The sequence below is a fragment of the Zingiber officinale genome, chromosome 3B (assembly GCF_018446385.1).
Source record: "Zingiber officinale cultivar Zhangliang chromosome 3B, Zo_v1.1, whole genome shotgun sequence".
Classification (NCBI taxonomy): Eukaryota; Viridiplantae; Streptophyta; class Magnoliopsida; order Zingiberales; family Zingiberaceae; genus Zingiber; species Zingiber officinale.
The window spans coordinates 18,768,383-18,785,747 of record NC_055991.1 but is presented as its reverse complement, the minus strand read 5'-3'; the positions used below and the strand labels follow the sequence as shown (position 1 = coordinate 18,785,747).

The 17,365-nt window shown below is 37.6% G+C and overlaps 2 protein-coding genes across 3 annotated transcripts; both read right to left on the bottom strand.

The window, feature by feature from the left end:
- Nucleotides 1-3,374: 3,374 nt before the first annotated feature.
- LOC122056044 (protein TSS-like) lies at nucleotides 3,375-14,834 on the bottom strand. 2 transcript variants are annotated; one of them, XM_042617801.1, is made up of 23 exons: nucleotides 14,436-14,832; nucleotides 14,253-14,314; nucleotides 13,828-13,920; nucleotides 13,572-13,644; nucleotides 12,781-13,134; nucleotides 12,601-12,665; nucleotides 12,379-12,510; nucleotides 12,250-12,291; nucleotides 11,009-11,539; nucleotides 10,740-10,900; nucleotides 10,130-10,622; nucleotides 9,798-9,860; nucleotides 9,607-9,708; nucleotides 9,150-9,470; nucleotides 8,949-9,041; nucleotides 8,772-8,873; nucleotides 8,577-8,681; nucleotides 7,778-7,911; nucleotides 6,470-6,653; nucleotides 6,206-6,337; nucleotides 6,003-6,115; nucleotides 5,699-5,780; nucleotides 3,375-5,633 (listed from the first exon to the last, which is right to left on the bottom strand). In XM_042617801.1, exons 1-23 carry the CDS (start codon nucleotides 14,503-14,505, stop codon nucleotides 3,777-3,779), a joined length of 5,364 nt encoding a protein of 1,787 aa, XP_042473735.1. In that variant the 5' UTR covers nucleotides 14,506-14,832; the 3' UTR covers nucleotides 3,375-3,776. The 2 variants fall into 2 exon arrangements, with proteins under 2 accessions (XP_042473735.1, XP_042473734.1); XM_042617800.1 differs by having other exon boundaries at nucleotides 8,772-9,041; nucleotides 14,436-14,834.
- A 408-nt stretch (nucleotides 14,835-15,242) lies between these two features.
- LOC122056045 (protein HEADING DATE REPRESSOR 1-like) lies at nucleotides 15,243-16,756 on the bottom strand. Its single transcript, XM_042617802.1, has 4 exons — nucleotides 16,670-16,756; nucleotides 16,441-16,537; nucleotides 15,835-16,175; nucleotides 15,243-15,638 (listed from the first exon to the last, which is right to left on the bottom strand). The coding sequence occupies exons 2-4, from the start codon at nucleotides 16,499-16,501 to the stop codon at nucleotides 15,411-15,413; spliced, it is 630 nt and encodes a 209-aa protein (XP_042473736.1). The 5' UTR covers nucleotides 16,502-16,537; nucleotides 16,670-16,756; the 3' UTR covers nucleotides 15,243-15,410.
- Between the last annotated feature and the right edge of the window lie 609 nt (nucleotides 16,757-17,365).

Genomic DNA, 17,365 nt, shown 5'->3' with positions numbered 1-17,365 from the left:
CGCAATCTCTTGATCGCATCGGGACGGAGGAGGAAATGGCAAGTCAGGCGTTCGACGAAATATCTTGCCGCGCCGGCTGAAGGAGGGCCGGTGGCCGGGTGTGCGAGAACACAATATGCAGATCGAGATTGAAAGGGCAAAAACAAGAAAGAAAACAACTGTACAAAAAATATATCTGAAATTAATGAAATTTTAAATTTATAAATAATGCGGGAATAACTAACTGTCGAGGCTATTTACCCAAATTGCTTCGCTTGCTTTTTTTAGTGGATATTAATAATAGCAAAGACTTTAATTGGACTCCGGGGAAGTGGGCCTACCGTCGAGTGTGGCGGTCCCACAGGATCAGGTCACGTAGGAGCGATCCATGGGTGAAACGTTGTGCAGCTGGAGGTGGCGGTGGGTCGATCCGGTTTCTTCGGGATAGTGAACGGGATCGGGAATTGTGACTCGATGCTGCACTGTCAGCTTCCTATTTGACACGCATGTGTTTAGAAAGTGTTTGGCTCATACAGAAAAGTAATATAAGAGCCTCCACAGTAAATAGACCCCGTTGAGAGTTCTTTTATTATCATGTCTATATCACATCAAAAGTTAAAAGTTTCATACCTTTTTCCATTATAAAAAAATCTCTCAACAATTCCTTCATGGGTCCCATACTTTTCATTGTATATAATTCTCATTTCTCCTTCATATTTTACATTATACACTATTATTTTTTTTTATAAAATTTAAATTTATAAATTGCTAACATGAAACCACATTAATAATTAAAAAAAAAAACATAAATATTATAGTGCATCAAATAAAAAGACATAAATTATAATAATAGTCCTAAAAATAAACGTAAACTCATCTATACCAAGCCATGTTTCTGTTTAATTTTTTCTACCATTTTTTGATGTAAATAAAGTTATCCTGATGTCATCTCACTGGTATCCTTCTTAAGAATTTCATAATCCTTATGAAAGATCTCGGCTTCCCGCAAAGTCATTTTTTGAATTTGATATTTTTTAATATCTTGCCATTCTTTGTTGATGCTATGTTCCATTGTGTCGCCCTCTCTGACTTTAGATTTACCCTTTCTCTTCGCTGCCTTTTGCCCTATAGGATGAATGCGGACTTCAGAGTCATCTAAATCAACACTTGTATCTGGATTTGATGTTGAAGTGTTTCCCCCTGATTCGGATGTCCTTGCTTTCTTGTTAGAGTAATGAGCAACTGATTGTGGAGTATATTTCTCATATTCTTTGAGAACCCTCCACACATGTATATATTTAAAATCCTTGCCTTTATTGTTGGCTTTCCATATATTCAATGCATTCTCCAACACATTCTCGTCACTCCAACTGCTTTGCCGATGAGTATAAAAATTATTATAAGTTGCAGAAAATTCATTTACCATTGGTGCAAACCTATAACAATGTGATTTCAACCGCTGATAACTTCTCGTCATAGATCTAGTGGGCCGATGTTTGTTGTAGTAATCAGCTATACGTTTCCAAAAAGCTTGGATACCCATTGCTGACCAATATTGGGATGGATACATACCAAATGGAGCTGGGACGACGTTACTTGGATTCCTTCTGGTCATTATCAATGATTGCATCAGTGCTTATAGTTGCCCATGACTTCGCAAGGACCACATCTTCATCGAGAGACCAAAATCTTTGTTTCGATTCATTTTCCTCCGGCTCAACTTCACGCTCCTCTTGTGATGAGTGTGGTGGCAACTGAGTTGCAGGAACAGATGATGGTGTTAGAGATTCTTTGTCGTTCATAGATAGATCAATAGTTGCCCTTCTTGATTCATTCGAATGTATGACAGGTGGTTGAGTAGGAGAAAATACGTAAGGATAAGACATCCCAAGTTGGCTACCCATTGCTGACCAATCTTGGGATGGATACATACCAAATGGAGCTGGGACGACGTTACTTGGATTCCACGGCTGTAAAATTTTTTGAGAACTTTGGGAATTTGAGAAATTTGGAAAATATTGTGGAACATATGAAATATTTTGAACATTTGGAGGATATTGTGGGTGAGAGAAAATATGAGGATATTGAATATTTGGAGGAGTGCGAGTATTTTGAGAAGATGAATTTCCTTCCGTATTTGAAGAATTCAAAAGATTCGTAAAGGAAGTATTGAGATTTTCATCCATCTCGAATACAAATAGGGAAATGAAAGGAAGAAATGAGTTGAGAGCAAAGATTGCAATGGAATGAATAAAATTGATCCCATATTTATAGATTTTTTTTATATATTAAACAATGAAATTAAAACGTTGAACAACGGCTAAAAATTAGTTGTTGTTCAACGGCATGCAATCGGTAACCGTTGCCCTCTCGTCCTTTCTTTTTTTAATTATTAAAAAAATTAAAATATAAAAAAAAAAATTAAAACCAGCGAAGAAGCAAGTGAAAAACCTCCCTCCCACTATGGGAGGGAGGTTTCTCCCTCATAACACGTCCGCAATGGGAGCTCCGAAGGAACTTCCACTGTGGATGCTCTAAGGATAACACTCGAATCAAGATGCACCATACCTATACAGTAATGGAATGCAAGGATAATACTTAAAAACTTTAACAACCAATTGCAGTAACATATTTTTCTTCGTAAAAAATTAATTTATTTTTTTATATATTAGATATTAAATTGATAAGAACATGTATTATATTTAATCTTAGCTAAAATATCGTAAAAGATATATTTTTTAATATCATCTATAAATATTTATAAAATTTTTTTGTTCGCAAGATATAAAATTAAAAACAATTATGATAATACATATTTTTTTTATATAAAAATAACATGAAAAAATTACTAATAAGTCTTAAATTTATTTAAAAAAAATACATAATTTAATTTTAGATTTCATTAAAATTAACTATTAAAGGTCTAAATTCTTAATTAAATAGTAACATATGAAAAAATTATGAAACATATTTTTTTTAATAAAATATATTTAATTTGAAATAATAATACTATTCTATATATATATATTTTTTCCTATTTTGTTGGAAATGGACCCTCAATGATAGATTAGCAAACAAAGGTGAATTAAACAGAGTGCTTATGGACGAAAGATAGATCAGTTAAACAAGAAAATCTTCAGTAGAGTGGGACAAAGCAAAGGGAAGCATAATGCAATTCTAAACTAAAACTTATACATAGTTTCCCTGAATAAACCAGTTATAACTGTAGAAAAAGCTGTGAAAAAATACAGGAGAAAAATGCAACTAAAATTGAATCTTATCTTGCATTATCGGATAAAATAGTAGGTTAAACCAAGATTAACACGAGCACATTCGGTTCCTCAAACTCGAAGGATACACAATTCAATTCTACCAAACTACAGAAGAGAATCACGAAGACAACTCCCAATGCATCACTTATTTTGAATCAGGACTAGTGCTGCTGTACTTCATATGACAAATAAAGGTACTGATAAAAATACTAACATCAAGAAACTGAAATTGAATGACGATATGGAGGGAATGCGGAAACAAGTGCATGGATCCTGACCAATTGCCTTTTTATTTGGTCTCATTTAACATTTAGCTTCCATGGTATTTATCCCTCATCGATGCTCTAGAGTTGGTGGTGACATTTGAAATTTACACAATCTAGAGAAGTAAAGAAAACAACGCAAAATTTCCCTCTGAAAATGTCAGACTTGTAGGTTGATCACGGCAAGCATCAACTTATGACTCTCACTTCAGATTACGCACCCTTGCTCAACCACCTTGACAACATGATCTTCAATGTAGCGCTAGTCAACCAAACATTCTTGCTCGTCGATAGACTTTGCTGGTCCTGGTGTGATATCTACTAGCTGAAGGTCTTCAGAAATAGTTCCTTCAGGAGTATCCTGTTCAGCATTTATAGAAACATCTTCACCTTCAGTAGATTGCTCAACTTTAGTGATATTGTCCTTGTCTTTCACAAGAGCTTCATCTGGTGTTGGTGATGCCATCAGACTATCTGGCGATGAAGGTAAACATTGAGGGGAGAGTGAAATACTGTTTGGTGATGTTTGAGAATCACTTGGGGACACTGGGTAGCTGTTCTGAATCAATGGTTGGGCAGGAACAAATTCAGCAGCATTAGGATTCATTCTTGGACTCAAAGAATTACCATCCTGAGAAGCCAACTCACCATTCTGAAATGGCAATTTGTTGCGATGACTACGATAACCTGAGCGATTGTAACCACCAGTTATCCGTGGACCATAGGGTACCCTCGAAGTAGCAGACTGGTGGAGATGCTTACGCACAGGGATTGCTACCATAGGAGGGATATTTAAAGGTGGTGGTAAAATTCCTCCGTGATCATTGAAGCTTGGCAATGCGACTGAGCTAAAAACTGCTATTGTCGATGGATTGAATGGAGCAGCAGCTGCAGAAAGTTTGCTGCTGGGCTCTTTGGCTATTTCATTGTTCTTCTCTTTTATAGGCTCACTTTCACATCCACTTGATACTTGTTCCTGCATTTCTTCACCAGCATTGCTCACTTCTTCCATATAAGCAGCAGCATTAGTTTGGTCCATATCAGTACCATCCGAAGCAGATACTCTTAACTCTAATTCCTTCTCGTGAGAGCCTATGACTGATATTTCACAGCATTCTTGTATTGCAGTAGCTTCCTTGCCTTGCGTAGTTTTTTCACTTATTTCTGAAATTCTCTGAGATTCTGCTGAGGTTGCATTATATTCTTCAAGAGTGATGGAATCTTTTGGATTAGAAACCATAGCATCTTTTTCTTCCACTACAGAACTTGCCACTTTCAGTGATGCTTCTGCCATGATAGAATTCATTTTCTCTTGGTTATCTCCTTCCACAACAGAGCCCTTAAACTCCTCGTGAGTAGATGCATGTTTGGTTCCTTCAAGATTTTTATGTTCGCTCATCTCCTTCTTAGAATCATCAGTTCTCTGTTCCCTTATTCCGTGTGACATTTCCCTATCCTGGTTATCTGAATGGGTTTCAGCTATCACTTTATCTTCTGCAACCTTGATGATAGATCCTGGAGCAGCCAATGCCACTTCTTTGTATGATAAGTTTTTCCTGGTCGAGGGACTAGTGTTCCCTATTGGTGATGAAACCAGCCTGGGAGCTGTAGCTGCGGAGGCAGGATCTGCATCCACTGAGGCAGCAATGCTGCTCGCTTTCTGGTTGAAGCTGAGATTCTTGATGAACTTCTTTGAAGCAGGGCTAGCAGAAGCAGGCATGCTATCATCATTTGCTGGTGTTCCAGGAGAAGATGTATTGGGGGAAGATTTTGCTCGATATCGTGGATTTTCTACATTAGTTAGTGAATTTGTATTGATTTTGGCCAAACTAGGTCTCCTTGCTACTGTTTTTTGGTTTGTGAGAGATCGTCCCTTGGGGACAGCTTCTTGCCATCCATCTTCAGTTGGGTCTTCCTCCATAACACTGTCCTCCGGATTCGATCTTGAGACATGAATGACAACGATATTGGGATTCTCATCCTTAAGCTCCATGGGTGGCTGAACATAGGAGTTGTTTTCCTTATCATTGGTCGCCATCCGTTCCTGCTTTGGCATATCGACCTTGTCATCATCAATCTCCACAGTTTCAGATTGGTTTTGTCCATTTCTATCTTTTATCTGCGAGGAAAATAAAACATAGTAAGATGTTTGACTTATTCCTTGTAAAAAATGCAAAACAGAACCTTTGCTCGGGCTTGCTTCTTTTGAATTTCTCTGGATCTTTGTTCTGCCTCAGGATTGATATAATCCAAAAGGTCTGATACACTGCATAAAAAGTGCAACACGAATTGGAGAATCAATTAAACTGTAGAGAACCAAGACGGGGAAGTTTGGAAAAACTATGCTAGAAATTTTTTAAGAATCAACAATGAAATTAACTCCACTAGCCTCTATCAGAAGTCGTGTCATTCAAAATGTCGTCTGAACCTTTTGTTCCAATTAAATTGTCTCGACATGTTGTTCTTACTTAGTAATGGTTTAATTTACCTCAAATGACCTTTGCTCGCAATGGAAGCATCAGGCTTTGGAGTACCATTTCGTGCAGCTTCCTGTTGCTCGAGAGCCTTAGACTCAAAATATTCAAGCCATGCAGCAGCATCCTGCATTATAGGATGAACACCACTGTGATTAGGATAAGATCACCAGACAGTGAAAACAGACAGTATATCGGTCCCTATGTGAATGGTTACCTGTGTTCGTAGATCTTCTGATCCAAGCTTTGCTTGGAGTATGCGTAGAGTTGTCTGCTCATGCTGGACACTTAAAGAATAAGCTTCCATCAAAGACAGAGCAATGGCAATAGCATGATAACTAGCTGCAGTCTGTGAAATGAATATAAGGTCAGTAAATATACAATTTCATGTTTTAATTTTCAGGATACAATTTTTATTTCAGGAAATAAAAATTACAATAAAGAAGAAAAGAGGAAGAGGGAAAGGAGGACAAGTACTAACCTGTATATGATCAGTTCCGAGTAGTCTCTGATTGCATTTTAACGCCTCATGTAGGTATCTAAGAGCAACATGCACATTTCCTAACCCTTCTTCCATCATGGCCACATTTATGTATGTTGCAGCAGTGTTAGGATGCGAAGGGCCACAAGTCAGGTGCAGTAGGTATAACGCACGATTAACATACCTGTCATAAACAAAGAACAAAAGTTACCCTATCCTAGTTGCAAGACAACAAGGAGAATAAAACATAAATGAAAATTCAAATAGGAGAGTGCAGCTCACTACACAGATCACTGATACATGTGGAAAACTCTACATTGAGTGAAGGAAAAGTACACTCAGGTATATAGCATACAATAATTAGTTTGCTTAGTAGGTTGAAACATGACAATCAACAAGGGACATAGAAATGTAGGCTTAAACTTCAGATAATGTTACTAACGACTCTATATAACGTGTTTGCTGCCATGTCACTTGAGGCATCCACAAAAAGATGTTATACAAATCAGAGTTATATACAAATGCTAATAAAGTTATATCTTAGATACTAAGTACTACCAAATATCTTGGATGCAAGGGATGACTATCATGGCATTAAGCTATTAAAGAGTTAGTATCAATGAACTAGATATATGGATGACAAACCAAATGAAGTTCATGATTATGATAATTCTAATGCAACATACAGTGATCGATCATATCAAAGCTTGGAGACATGTATTCATATGTTATATCTAGTGGTGCAAGTCCAATTCCTAATGGTGAATTGAGATATATTGAAGGACATGTGAAGAAACCAATTTTAGTACCATTTGCCTTGGGAGAATTATTTAATTTGACTTTGGAACAACACTATGACGTCGATCTCACGAGGATACTACAAGAAATAATCCTCTATCATCCGATGTACAGTTTTCGTTTTGGTATTAGCAAGATGGTCAAAATGCTTATAACAATTTGCAATGTATTGCTTCCAAATATTTATATATATTTTTAATTAGTATAAACTTATATTTAAAAGTAATTCTATACTAAAACCGTATCAACATGATATTCTATCAAACACATATCATTACACTCAATGACACTGCTAGAGATTTTAAATCTTAGATGAGACATACTAAGCAGTTCATCTAATATTGATAGTAAGATCTCAAGTTGCATGTTTATATGGATTGTGATCAAAGCAGACTTATACCATGCACCAGAGTCAGTAAATTGTTAAAGAACAAATTTTGAACTTTTGCCCTGTAGGATCTATCTATTGTAGGAAAAAAAAAATAATGGTAAAGAAAAGGCTCAACTTACTTCAGTGCCAGTTCTGTATGTTGAAGACGATAGTAGAAAACAGCAAGATCACCATAGCTTTTCATTGTATCTGGATGATCAAGACCTAGTTCCCTTTCATTGATATCCAAAGCCTTTTGTTGGTAGATGGTTGCCTAGGAATAAATGGAACTCAACTTATTGGCAACAACAACCTGGCAGGATAAAAGTTCTCATGCATGCAAAAGAATTGTAAAACAAACTAGTATCATTCAAAAAAATTGTTTTCTTCCATGCAAAAGAACTCCTACCCTGAATTTATTACTTTCAAAGCAGAAAAGGAATGCCTTTTTATCTTCCAATTACAATGGCTTTAGCTTTTTGCTCAACAAGTATTGCAAATTGGTCAAACAAATTGTCTTCAACTCACTGTTAAACTAGTTTATGGCTTTAACTTTTGGTAAACAAGCCTGCAAGTTTATATACTGTAAACTCACTATTAAACTCTTATACCTGGATGGATTAAAGAAGATGAGTTCTGCTAACTGACTGACTGCATCTGACAAATCCTCTTACGTTCGATAACTTTTGGCAGACAGTTTACCCAACAAACCTAGGGACTGTTAGATTTAATTGTTCAGTCCAATATATTGGTCAGTAGGTATTATTTTTAGGTATAAAACATATGAATAAACTTTTTCACTTTTGCATTCATTAATACTGCTCAATCCCTTTCAACTCTTAAAAATAGCAACAAAATGGTTTTCATGCTAAGAAACCAATTCTATAATATTGAATGTCATAATCAAACTTCTTCATGAACTTTCTCCAAGGCATGTACCTGGTTGAAGTCACCCGTATGGTAGAGAACTACAGCCAACAGACTGTATGCTCCCGCTGTCATTCTGTGGTATGGACCACATACTGCAACTAGTTTTGCTAACGCCTAGAGTTAAAAAACAATAGAGGGGAAAATGATTAGAGATTTTTGAAACCAACAATCATGACAAAAACAATAATAAACAAAAACTTGTACCTTGGTCCCATAGTTAACAGCATCCTCCAGTTTTCCCTTGTCTAAAGAAGTCTTAGATGACTCCAGCAAAGTGCGTCCATCAGCCGATGAGCAGGCAACATGCTGCAATACCAAGTCAGAACAATCAGTTACGGAAAAAAGGAAAACAAAATAACATGTAAAACTATAAATTCTTACTTTGTATACAGGAACCATGCTCACAATGTCTGATTTCCTAAAAGGATGTGGAGTCTCAAAGTCATAGTCTCTTGACACAAGCTCTAGTCCTACCTGCAGCATCAAAAAAGGTAAAATGTGTTTTAAAATTAAATCACCAAGAACAACTTGACAGGAGATAACTTATCAGATAACAGTCTCATGACAGATATGTTTCAGGACCTTGTGACAAAGACCGCGTAGAATTGCATACTTCCTCAAGTCATTGCAGTCTTTATCTTTCAATTTCCACCCAAATCTCTTTGATAGAAAATATTCCAGCCACTTATGTTTGAGACTGATGTCATTGTTCAAGTAAATATCTGTATTATCAGCTGGAACTGATCCAAGCAATACATTTAAACAAGATGCAACGGTCCCAGCCATATCAGACATATCGCCAACAGTTGCAATGACAGCTTGAAGTATATGCTTATATGCTCGAGCTATCATTTCATGCAAACAAAGGGACTGCACGTGAGGAAGCTTGTCTGCAAGTTCAACCTGTCCAGAAGGTGAATGGAAGTGCAGAAAACAAAAGGCTTATTATCTTTTCATATTGCAAGTTAAACTCGAGCAATGATTTAACAAAGATTTGCATTAGACTAAAATTGTGAACATTACTAATCAATAGTTTTACCACGCGTCCAAGTGAACACATCTGCAAACCCCTGGTATGCATAAAATCTGTCAACGTCCTTCCGTCAACAGGAGAAAGTTCGAGTGAAGCAAAATCTGCTACCTGAAAGATATTTGCAGGATAATAATAACTGACTAGTTTGCGAAGAACCAATAAATATAAAGAAAAATATGACAGTTTAGAAATTATACCAACTTTGGCAGAGCAATATCCTCATAGTATTTGTGTGCCATCTCAATCAACTCATCTGGTGACTGACAAAAAATAATTCACAGAAGTCAAAGATAGTGCAGAAGATCAAATGCATAATTATAAAGCAATTTATTCTTGAAGGCAAGGTTTTGTTCAAACATGGAAAGATAGTATGCATCCAAAGTTGAGGACGACAGAAGAGATTAAGCAGTAAAGAATTTTGTTGTATGCATTTTGAAAGAATCATGCAGCTAGCAATAATTTCATGTCAATCAGTTTTAACAAAATATAATAGATAAATCAGTCAGGGAACAGAGGGAACGCATAAAACCTTAATATGAAGACCAGTATCGGATTCTTTGAGGCGCATGTATTCTGCTTCAGGAAGCAATTTTTGTAGCATCATTTCCTTATCTTCCTTAAGCCTAGAAACGTCCACATGTTCCTTAATGAAGCCCACGCCAAAAGAAGTAGCGTTTTCATTTGCAGAATTGGTTTTCCCACCATTATCTTGTACCTTCTTCTTTATCTGTTTCAATTGACCAAATTGTTTACCAAGCCCTTTTACGGTTGTTTCAACTTTACTGTCTTCACTTTTCTTGGAATCAGTATTTCCTGATTGATTCTGTAAATGCTGCACCCAGCAAGCCCCTAGCTCCCATCTTATTGACATTTTCCGTTCTTTGGTTTCTTCATCTAACCTCAGTAGACTATCTTCTAGTACTTTTCGCACCAAAGACCTGAAGGAATGTAAATCTTCAATGTCTGCACAGTGGGACTTCTGGATTCCACATGATGAGGATTTGGGCAAAAGCATTCTCAAACTGAAAGGTACAAATAACAAATTTCACTATTTTCCTCCAAAAAGAAATTAATCTCATTATAGATGCCTAACTTATCCTGAAGCAGTTTAATAAAGAGTTTATCCTCTTAAGTGGTACCTGTTGACATTTAAAGAGTTACTACCTCCCTCAGGCTGCTCTTCAATATGAATTTCCTCTTCTGTCAAAGGACTCTCAGTTAAACCAGCATCAGTTGGAACTCTGACAACAGCAGTATAGCCACAGTGTCTAACAACTACTACACCAAGGGTGGCAGTATCCTGCAAAAACGAACATGCTACTTCACATTTTAATGACAAAGGAAAAGTAGATGCAATAAAATTAACCAAGTGTGAATTTGTAACTAGAAGTATTGGATTATTGATTACATGAACAGTTGCACTCTCATCTGCGGTGATTCCTTTTAGTAAATTTCGTTGACAAAGATCCTTAGAAGACTTTCCTGGGGCTTGAATTCCATCCAATTTCACATCCAATTTAGTGCTGGCATTCGTATTGTCCTTTGTAACTGTGATTCTTAGATCTCTGACTTGTTCTTCACGTAAAACTGCAGCAGAGGGATCATTTGATTCATTTGAGCTCTCGTTCTTGATGATCAGTTGTTGAATAACCTTGACAGCTTTCATGACTGCAACATCAATGAATAAGCTGTGAAGAAGGAAGGCTTTCCTATCTCGGACTTGTCTCTCCTCCGGTGTTTTACAAGGCATTGCTGCAAGGATTGCAAATTCTTTGGCCCATGGCCTCCGATCATTCTTGCCATCTCGTCCCTGGCCTCCACCATTACCACCCCAAGTTTCATCTTCGGCAGGAAGAGGAGGAAATATTGATGGCAGATCTGCAGCTATTGGAGGGACCACCCAAGTGTTTGCTCTAAATCCATATGGAAGATTTCCAAACTGAAATAATGCAGAATGAACAACATAAGCGCTAAAGAGCCAAAAGTTGCTAATGTTTGTTTAATGCTCAGTTTTGAATTTAGTGATTAAGTGTATCTAGCAAGTAAACCGTTAGAAGTAAAAAATGCAAGTTCCTGCAAGATATTTGGAACTTTGATACTTTTTCTAATAAGTTTACCATATTGATATAAGGAGCAAGGCGTCACAATAATTGAGTTATAACATAAAATGTAGTATTGTTCGAGAATGAGCAAGAACATGAACCTCAGTTCCAAGCTTAGTAGCCTTAAATTTAGCAGTAATCAATGATTGCACAAACGACTTGGTCCTGTGTTTCCCCAGTTGTGGAGATTTAACAACTCAGTTTACACAATATTATATACAGTACAAAGGCTATTGATGCCTATCCTTTTCAATGCAACAAACAAGAATGTTGTGACAGAAATATCCTGTCTTAGTTGGACATTATAAAGGCACGAAAATAAATCAGGTCATCATCATCACCACGAGCTATGTTAGCCACAACTATTTAGGTTTGTTTACATAGAGTTTATCCTTTATCAAACTCCATGCAAAGGCACATCATATATTGAATTCCCATCTCTTAAAACATATTCAATTTTGTCAACTGGAGCTTCATTTGGTCCTGATAATAAATCAAGTCTTGAAAATAAGTAAATAAACTGGCAAAAGGCTAAAAGTAGGCCAACCTTATTGTGCTCAATGAAAGCTTTCATCAGCGACTTGTATGCCTATACAATACAATAACTCTTGGTTAGAAGGGAAACACAAGGCATTGAAGACACCATTAAGACCAAAAAGTTTACATGGAACCTTACACTATCAAAGGCTCTGCTTATTTGCTGCAACAAGCCAACTAAAGAATGACTTAGAAGAGATCTTTTCCCATTGGGATAGAACCCATCTTTTGTAGCGATTACGGTCACAAGTTTCCCATTGCAAATCTTCACCTGCTCGTCGATTTGAAGACGTAGATAAAATTGGCTCAAATAACTAAACCGTGACTACGAATACCAAAAAAAGGTGTCAGGAGAACGCACATCAATCTGAAAGAAGTCATCCTCCTTTTTATCGTCCACAAATGATCGCGAAGACATCTTTATATCTGGAACGAGTTATGAGAACATACTTTCAAACTCCAGATAAAGTTTTATCAGAGAGAGAGAGAGAGAGAGAGAGAGAGAGAGAGAGAGAGAAAGAGAGAGGAGAATTGCACAAACATTGGAGTGGCGGCGTAAGGTGGGAGAACGAGAAGAACTCGTAGAATTGACCGAGCTTGGGCGGAGGGTACAACGGATCGTCCTTGTGCACAGTAACCGTCGCGGAGGTGGGAGAAGCCACCTTCTTGCTTCCGGAAATTTCGGCGCCTTCATCTTTAGATTCCTCCCCGTTTGCTTCGCCCGGCTTCGCAGCGTCGCCGGGCCGCGAATCGCCCTTCCCTCCCCCGCCACCTGCGGAAGACGGACTTTCTGGTCCAGCATTCCTCTCCGGAGAAGCTCCGAAGGCGGTGGTGCAGGCGATGACGTCGAGCAGGCGACGGATGTGGGCCACGGCGAGCTCCTCCGTGTACTCCTCTGAGATGGAAGATTTATAAACGGTGAAAAAGGATTAGCGATCCCCTGTCTTTCCCGGAACAGGATCCATTTTTTCTCCAACACAAAATAAAAAACAATACACAAGTTTTTCCAAAAAGGCAATTTTAAATGAATTTTTTATAAAGACTTTTTTAAACTACTAAAAAAATCAGAATTAATTGACGATTAATTTATAGGAGAAATACTCCTAAAGTTTATAAGCTATTATAATTTCACACTAATTCTACTTAATCAGAATAATAATACGACAAACAAAGAGCAATATCATCTGAGAGTTGAAAATTATTGTGTCATTATTTTATCCAATAATTTAATAATTAAGAATTATTTTTGTTGAACCGTGTGATTGAGCTATTTCACTGGCTTCATTTATTAATTAGTAATTAGCTTGTTTTATATGATTTAATGATTTTTACCTTCCACAATGCTGACGTGGCAAGGCTTTAGCGAGACAATTTCCACCGTATCTTTTAGTCTTTCACCTCGCCCCTGTCACGAGTTGAGTCACGACATACGAACTTAGTAGATGCAGCGAAGATATTATCTAAAAATAAATAATAAATAAATAAAAATTATAATATGGACAAAGAATGATATTATATATATATTTTTATAATAAAATGTTTCACATTCAATCATCGAACGGTGAAAATAATTTAAAGAGAAAATTACCTCATGGGAAAAAGAGAAGTTAGTTAGGTGGCAAGCCTCCACGTGTACGGCCAACAATTTACGCACGTCTAGTATCTTATCGGTCGATATACCCTACAAAAGGAATTTAAAAATAATTAACCTCTAAAAGCTTCCAATTAATTTACTGCATATCCATTTATTTTAATAATTACATGTACGAATTGTTACTGTAATCGTTATTATTGATGATTAGGGAGGGATGAAGTAATGTCAGATTTAAAGAGCAGTTTTGAAGATATTAGCATTTTAGGGGTCGAAATGAAATTTCATGACGTAAATCTAAGTTTCCGATATCTGTTATTCGAGGGGCATTTTAATGGTTTTAAAACTTCAGAGGTATCCAAATGAAATTATTCCGTAAAAATGGCAGAATTCCTCCTCCTAAACAGTCGAGCGAGTAGAACCTTGAGGGTGAGCAGCGAGTAGTCCGGCGTCTCGACGGTGACATCCACCACCGCCGGCAGAACTGCAGTCAAAGGTTCGGCCATGTCAATGCACAGATCCGTCGAGGAGCAGAGAGCCTCAAAATCAACAGTTCCAAAAACGAAAAAGAAATCGGAAGAATTGACAGTAAAAAACCATTAAACCTTTCTCTTCTTTCTTCTTCTTCTCGCCTTTGATTCTATGAACCTTGGCTTTCCCAGCCTTGGGAGCCATCTCTCCTCCTCCTCAAAATCTTTCAAATGGATTTCTCGCTTAAATTGGGTTCCCCCAGAGGGCAAAAGGAACCGAAAGGTGCGAACTTTACATAAATTAGAGCAGGAATAATGCCTGGGAAAGAACGAAAGGTAAGGAGAAGAAGCAAAAGGAAAAGAAAAGGATTGGAAGAAGAAGGAGAAGTATAAGGCAGAGAAGCAATGATGATAGATATCTATAGATAGATAGAGAGAGAGAGAGGTGGATAAGGCTGTGGCAGTAGAGAGGTTTAAGCGAGCAGGGGCGTTTGCAGGGAAGTAGAGAGCGAGGAGAGCATGAGGGAGCCCCCTAAAATCTATGGCCAAGACTTGCTCATCGCCTAATCCTTCACTTCCCTATCAAAATCCATATCCTCCAAGTTACGACCTTCTCGTGTGCCTCCACTTTCCACTGTGTGTATTTTCTTTGGTGGTCGTTTTATCTTTATTTGTGTTTTCAGATAAGTTGTTGCTTGGAGCCTTGTGCTTAGTACCGGAAATACGAGGGCCAGAGAATTACGGTGGCGATTTCTGGAAAAGATAAATGTGGATGGCTTTTGGTTGGAGCTATGTATATTCCATGATTTCTTTTTCTTCTTGCTTTGCTAATAAGAGAGTAAGGCCGATTTTGACATGTTCAATTTGTTTGTTTATCGTGTAATTACTCTTTTTTTAATTGCAAGTTAGTTCACCTGTTGATGTTGAGACGAGTTAGTCGAATGGAGGTTGATGGCAAACTCATTTCATGAGAGTATTGAACAACATTAACCAAAATATATGAACCACCAACTTGGCATTCACTTTACAGATGCCATAAAGGTTCACTTAAAGAATGAGACAAACTGCAACTAGATATATGAAAATGTCTTCTATATCACATAAATTGAATTAATGATCTCCTAAAGTGTGTCGTTGTTGTTGTTCTTCTTCTTCTATTTCTTCTGCTTGGTTTTCTTCCAGCATGGTCATCAGCATGGATATCTGGTCTCGGAGCATGGCGTTCTGCCTCTCGGCGTCGCTCCTTTTGCTCCTCTCGTCGAGGAGTTGGACCTGGAGGTGCTCCAGGCACCGGGCGTCCTCCTCCAACTGCTCGTTGAGTCCGTCGATCTCCTTGTCCTGTGCCATTGAATTTTGTTCGGCTTAGACAACCAACGTCAGGAATGTCTGAACTGATGTCGTGCTAAGAATATATTCGATAAGTAGTTTCAATAAAGATATCTAAATTTGTGTTTTTTTTTTCTTTCTTTCTGAGTTTGATGATATTCTTGCTGCGTAGCTTAAGGATAAGGATAAAGGATTCGCAAGGATAGACCTTTCTGTTCATCTCTTGGACGGCGACCCGGCGCATGCTCTCGACGACGTCTACGTTCACGAGCTTGCGTTTCTTGCCGACGAGCCACCCTTTCGGGTAGGACGCCGCCTCGAAGTCCGGCGGAGGGAGGAGGAGTTCTGCCGGCGTGCGGCGGCCGTTTGAGCCAGTACACTCCAGTGGCTCGAACAGGGATCGCCGGCGCTCCGTCAGAGCAGCTTCCTTGGCGGTGGCCACGTCTTCGTCGTCACGCTGGCCGGCTGCCGTCGTCGCTGTCTTCGCCCCATCTCCGGCGGGTTTCAGACTCTCCTCCATGAGTTTGTTCTCCAAACTCCGGGGAGTGGCTGTTGGCAGTTAATTGAGTTAAGATCTCAATGCATAGCTATGAATTCTCACATCACATCTAAAAAAAATTGGCAACACAAGATCATCATCATCAAATCATATTTATCTTTAATTATTTATTTCTTCGTGATAAATCAAAAGATGAATATATACATACATACGCAAAGGATCAAGTTGTCCCCTTAAATAATCACAGAGAGTTTTTTAAATCTAAAGAAAATTACCTTGACTATTTCCTTTTTTTTCAAGAAAAATAAAATAAACCTGATCTCTTGCGAGAGTTCCAAAAGATTCGAGGAGGAGACGAGGCAGAGAAGCCCTCCATCACCGCCAGGTCCACAACTCGATCCACAAACAAATTCTAGAAAAATAAAGCACAAAAAAATTAGAGCGGCTCAAGAACAAGAACAAGGAGAAGGAACAGAGGAGTATGATGAAATAATTTGGATAGAAGAGAAGAGCAAAAAATAAAAAATAAAAAAATAAAGCTTACTCTTGTTCTTCTTCGCCCCTTTTGAGCTTTTAGCTTTTGGCTTACGATAATATCAATAGTTGGTTGAAGAAAGCAAAGACAATTAAATAAAAAGGTCTTTTTTAATTTGGGTTAGGTGCCCAGTAGTCGCTGTAGGTTTGCGATACTGTTTTGCACGTGCCATCCTTATGAGTAAGATTCGGGCTCTAGGAAAAATCCTGACCCGGCCATGACTCCATCGTACGGCTATGTCAAATTTTAAATTATACAATGGATTATTTTTAAAATAATCATAATTTTTGGTATGATCGAAACCATAGATCATGACATCATCAAAATATAGTTAAGTTTAAGATTTATAATTTTACTTCAGAGTACAATCCAAGAAATTAGATTTAGCCATGTAAAAGGTACTGTCATACTTTCTAAGCATAATTGTGTCATGTCTTTTCTTTAAACTACAACTTAAAAAAAATGATCCTAATTTTCGTTGAGAGTTTCTAGGTGTTTAACCCATCAATATACAGATAATCTCAAGACCTATAAATTTAGTTTAGAGTTAGACCTGAAAAAATTATATTTAAGGGGGTGAAAAATTTATTTTCACAAAGCCCTATAAAGGGACAGATTTAGAAAGTTTATGCAATGTATAAAAGGGTCAAGAAAATCTTTTATTGATGAATCTTTGATTTGAGGGCTTGGTCACTTTCCTTGAGA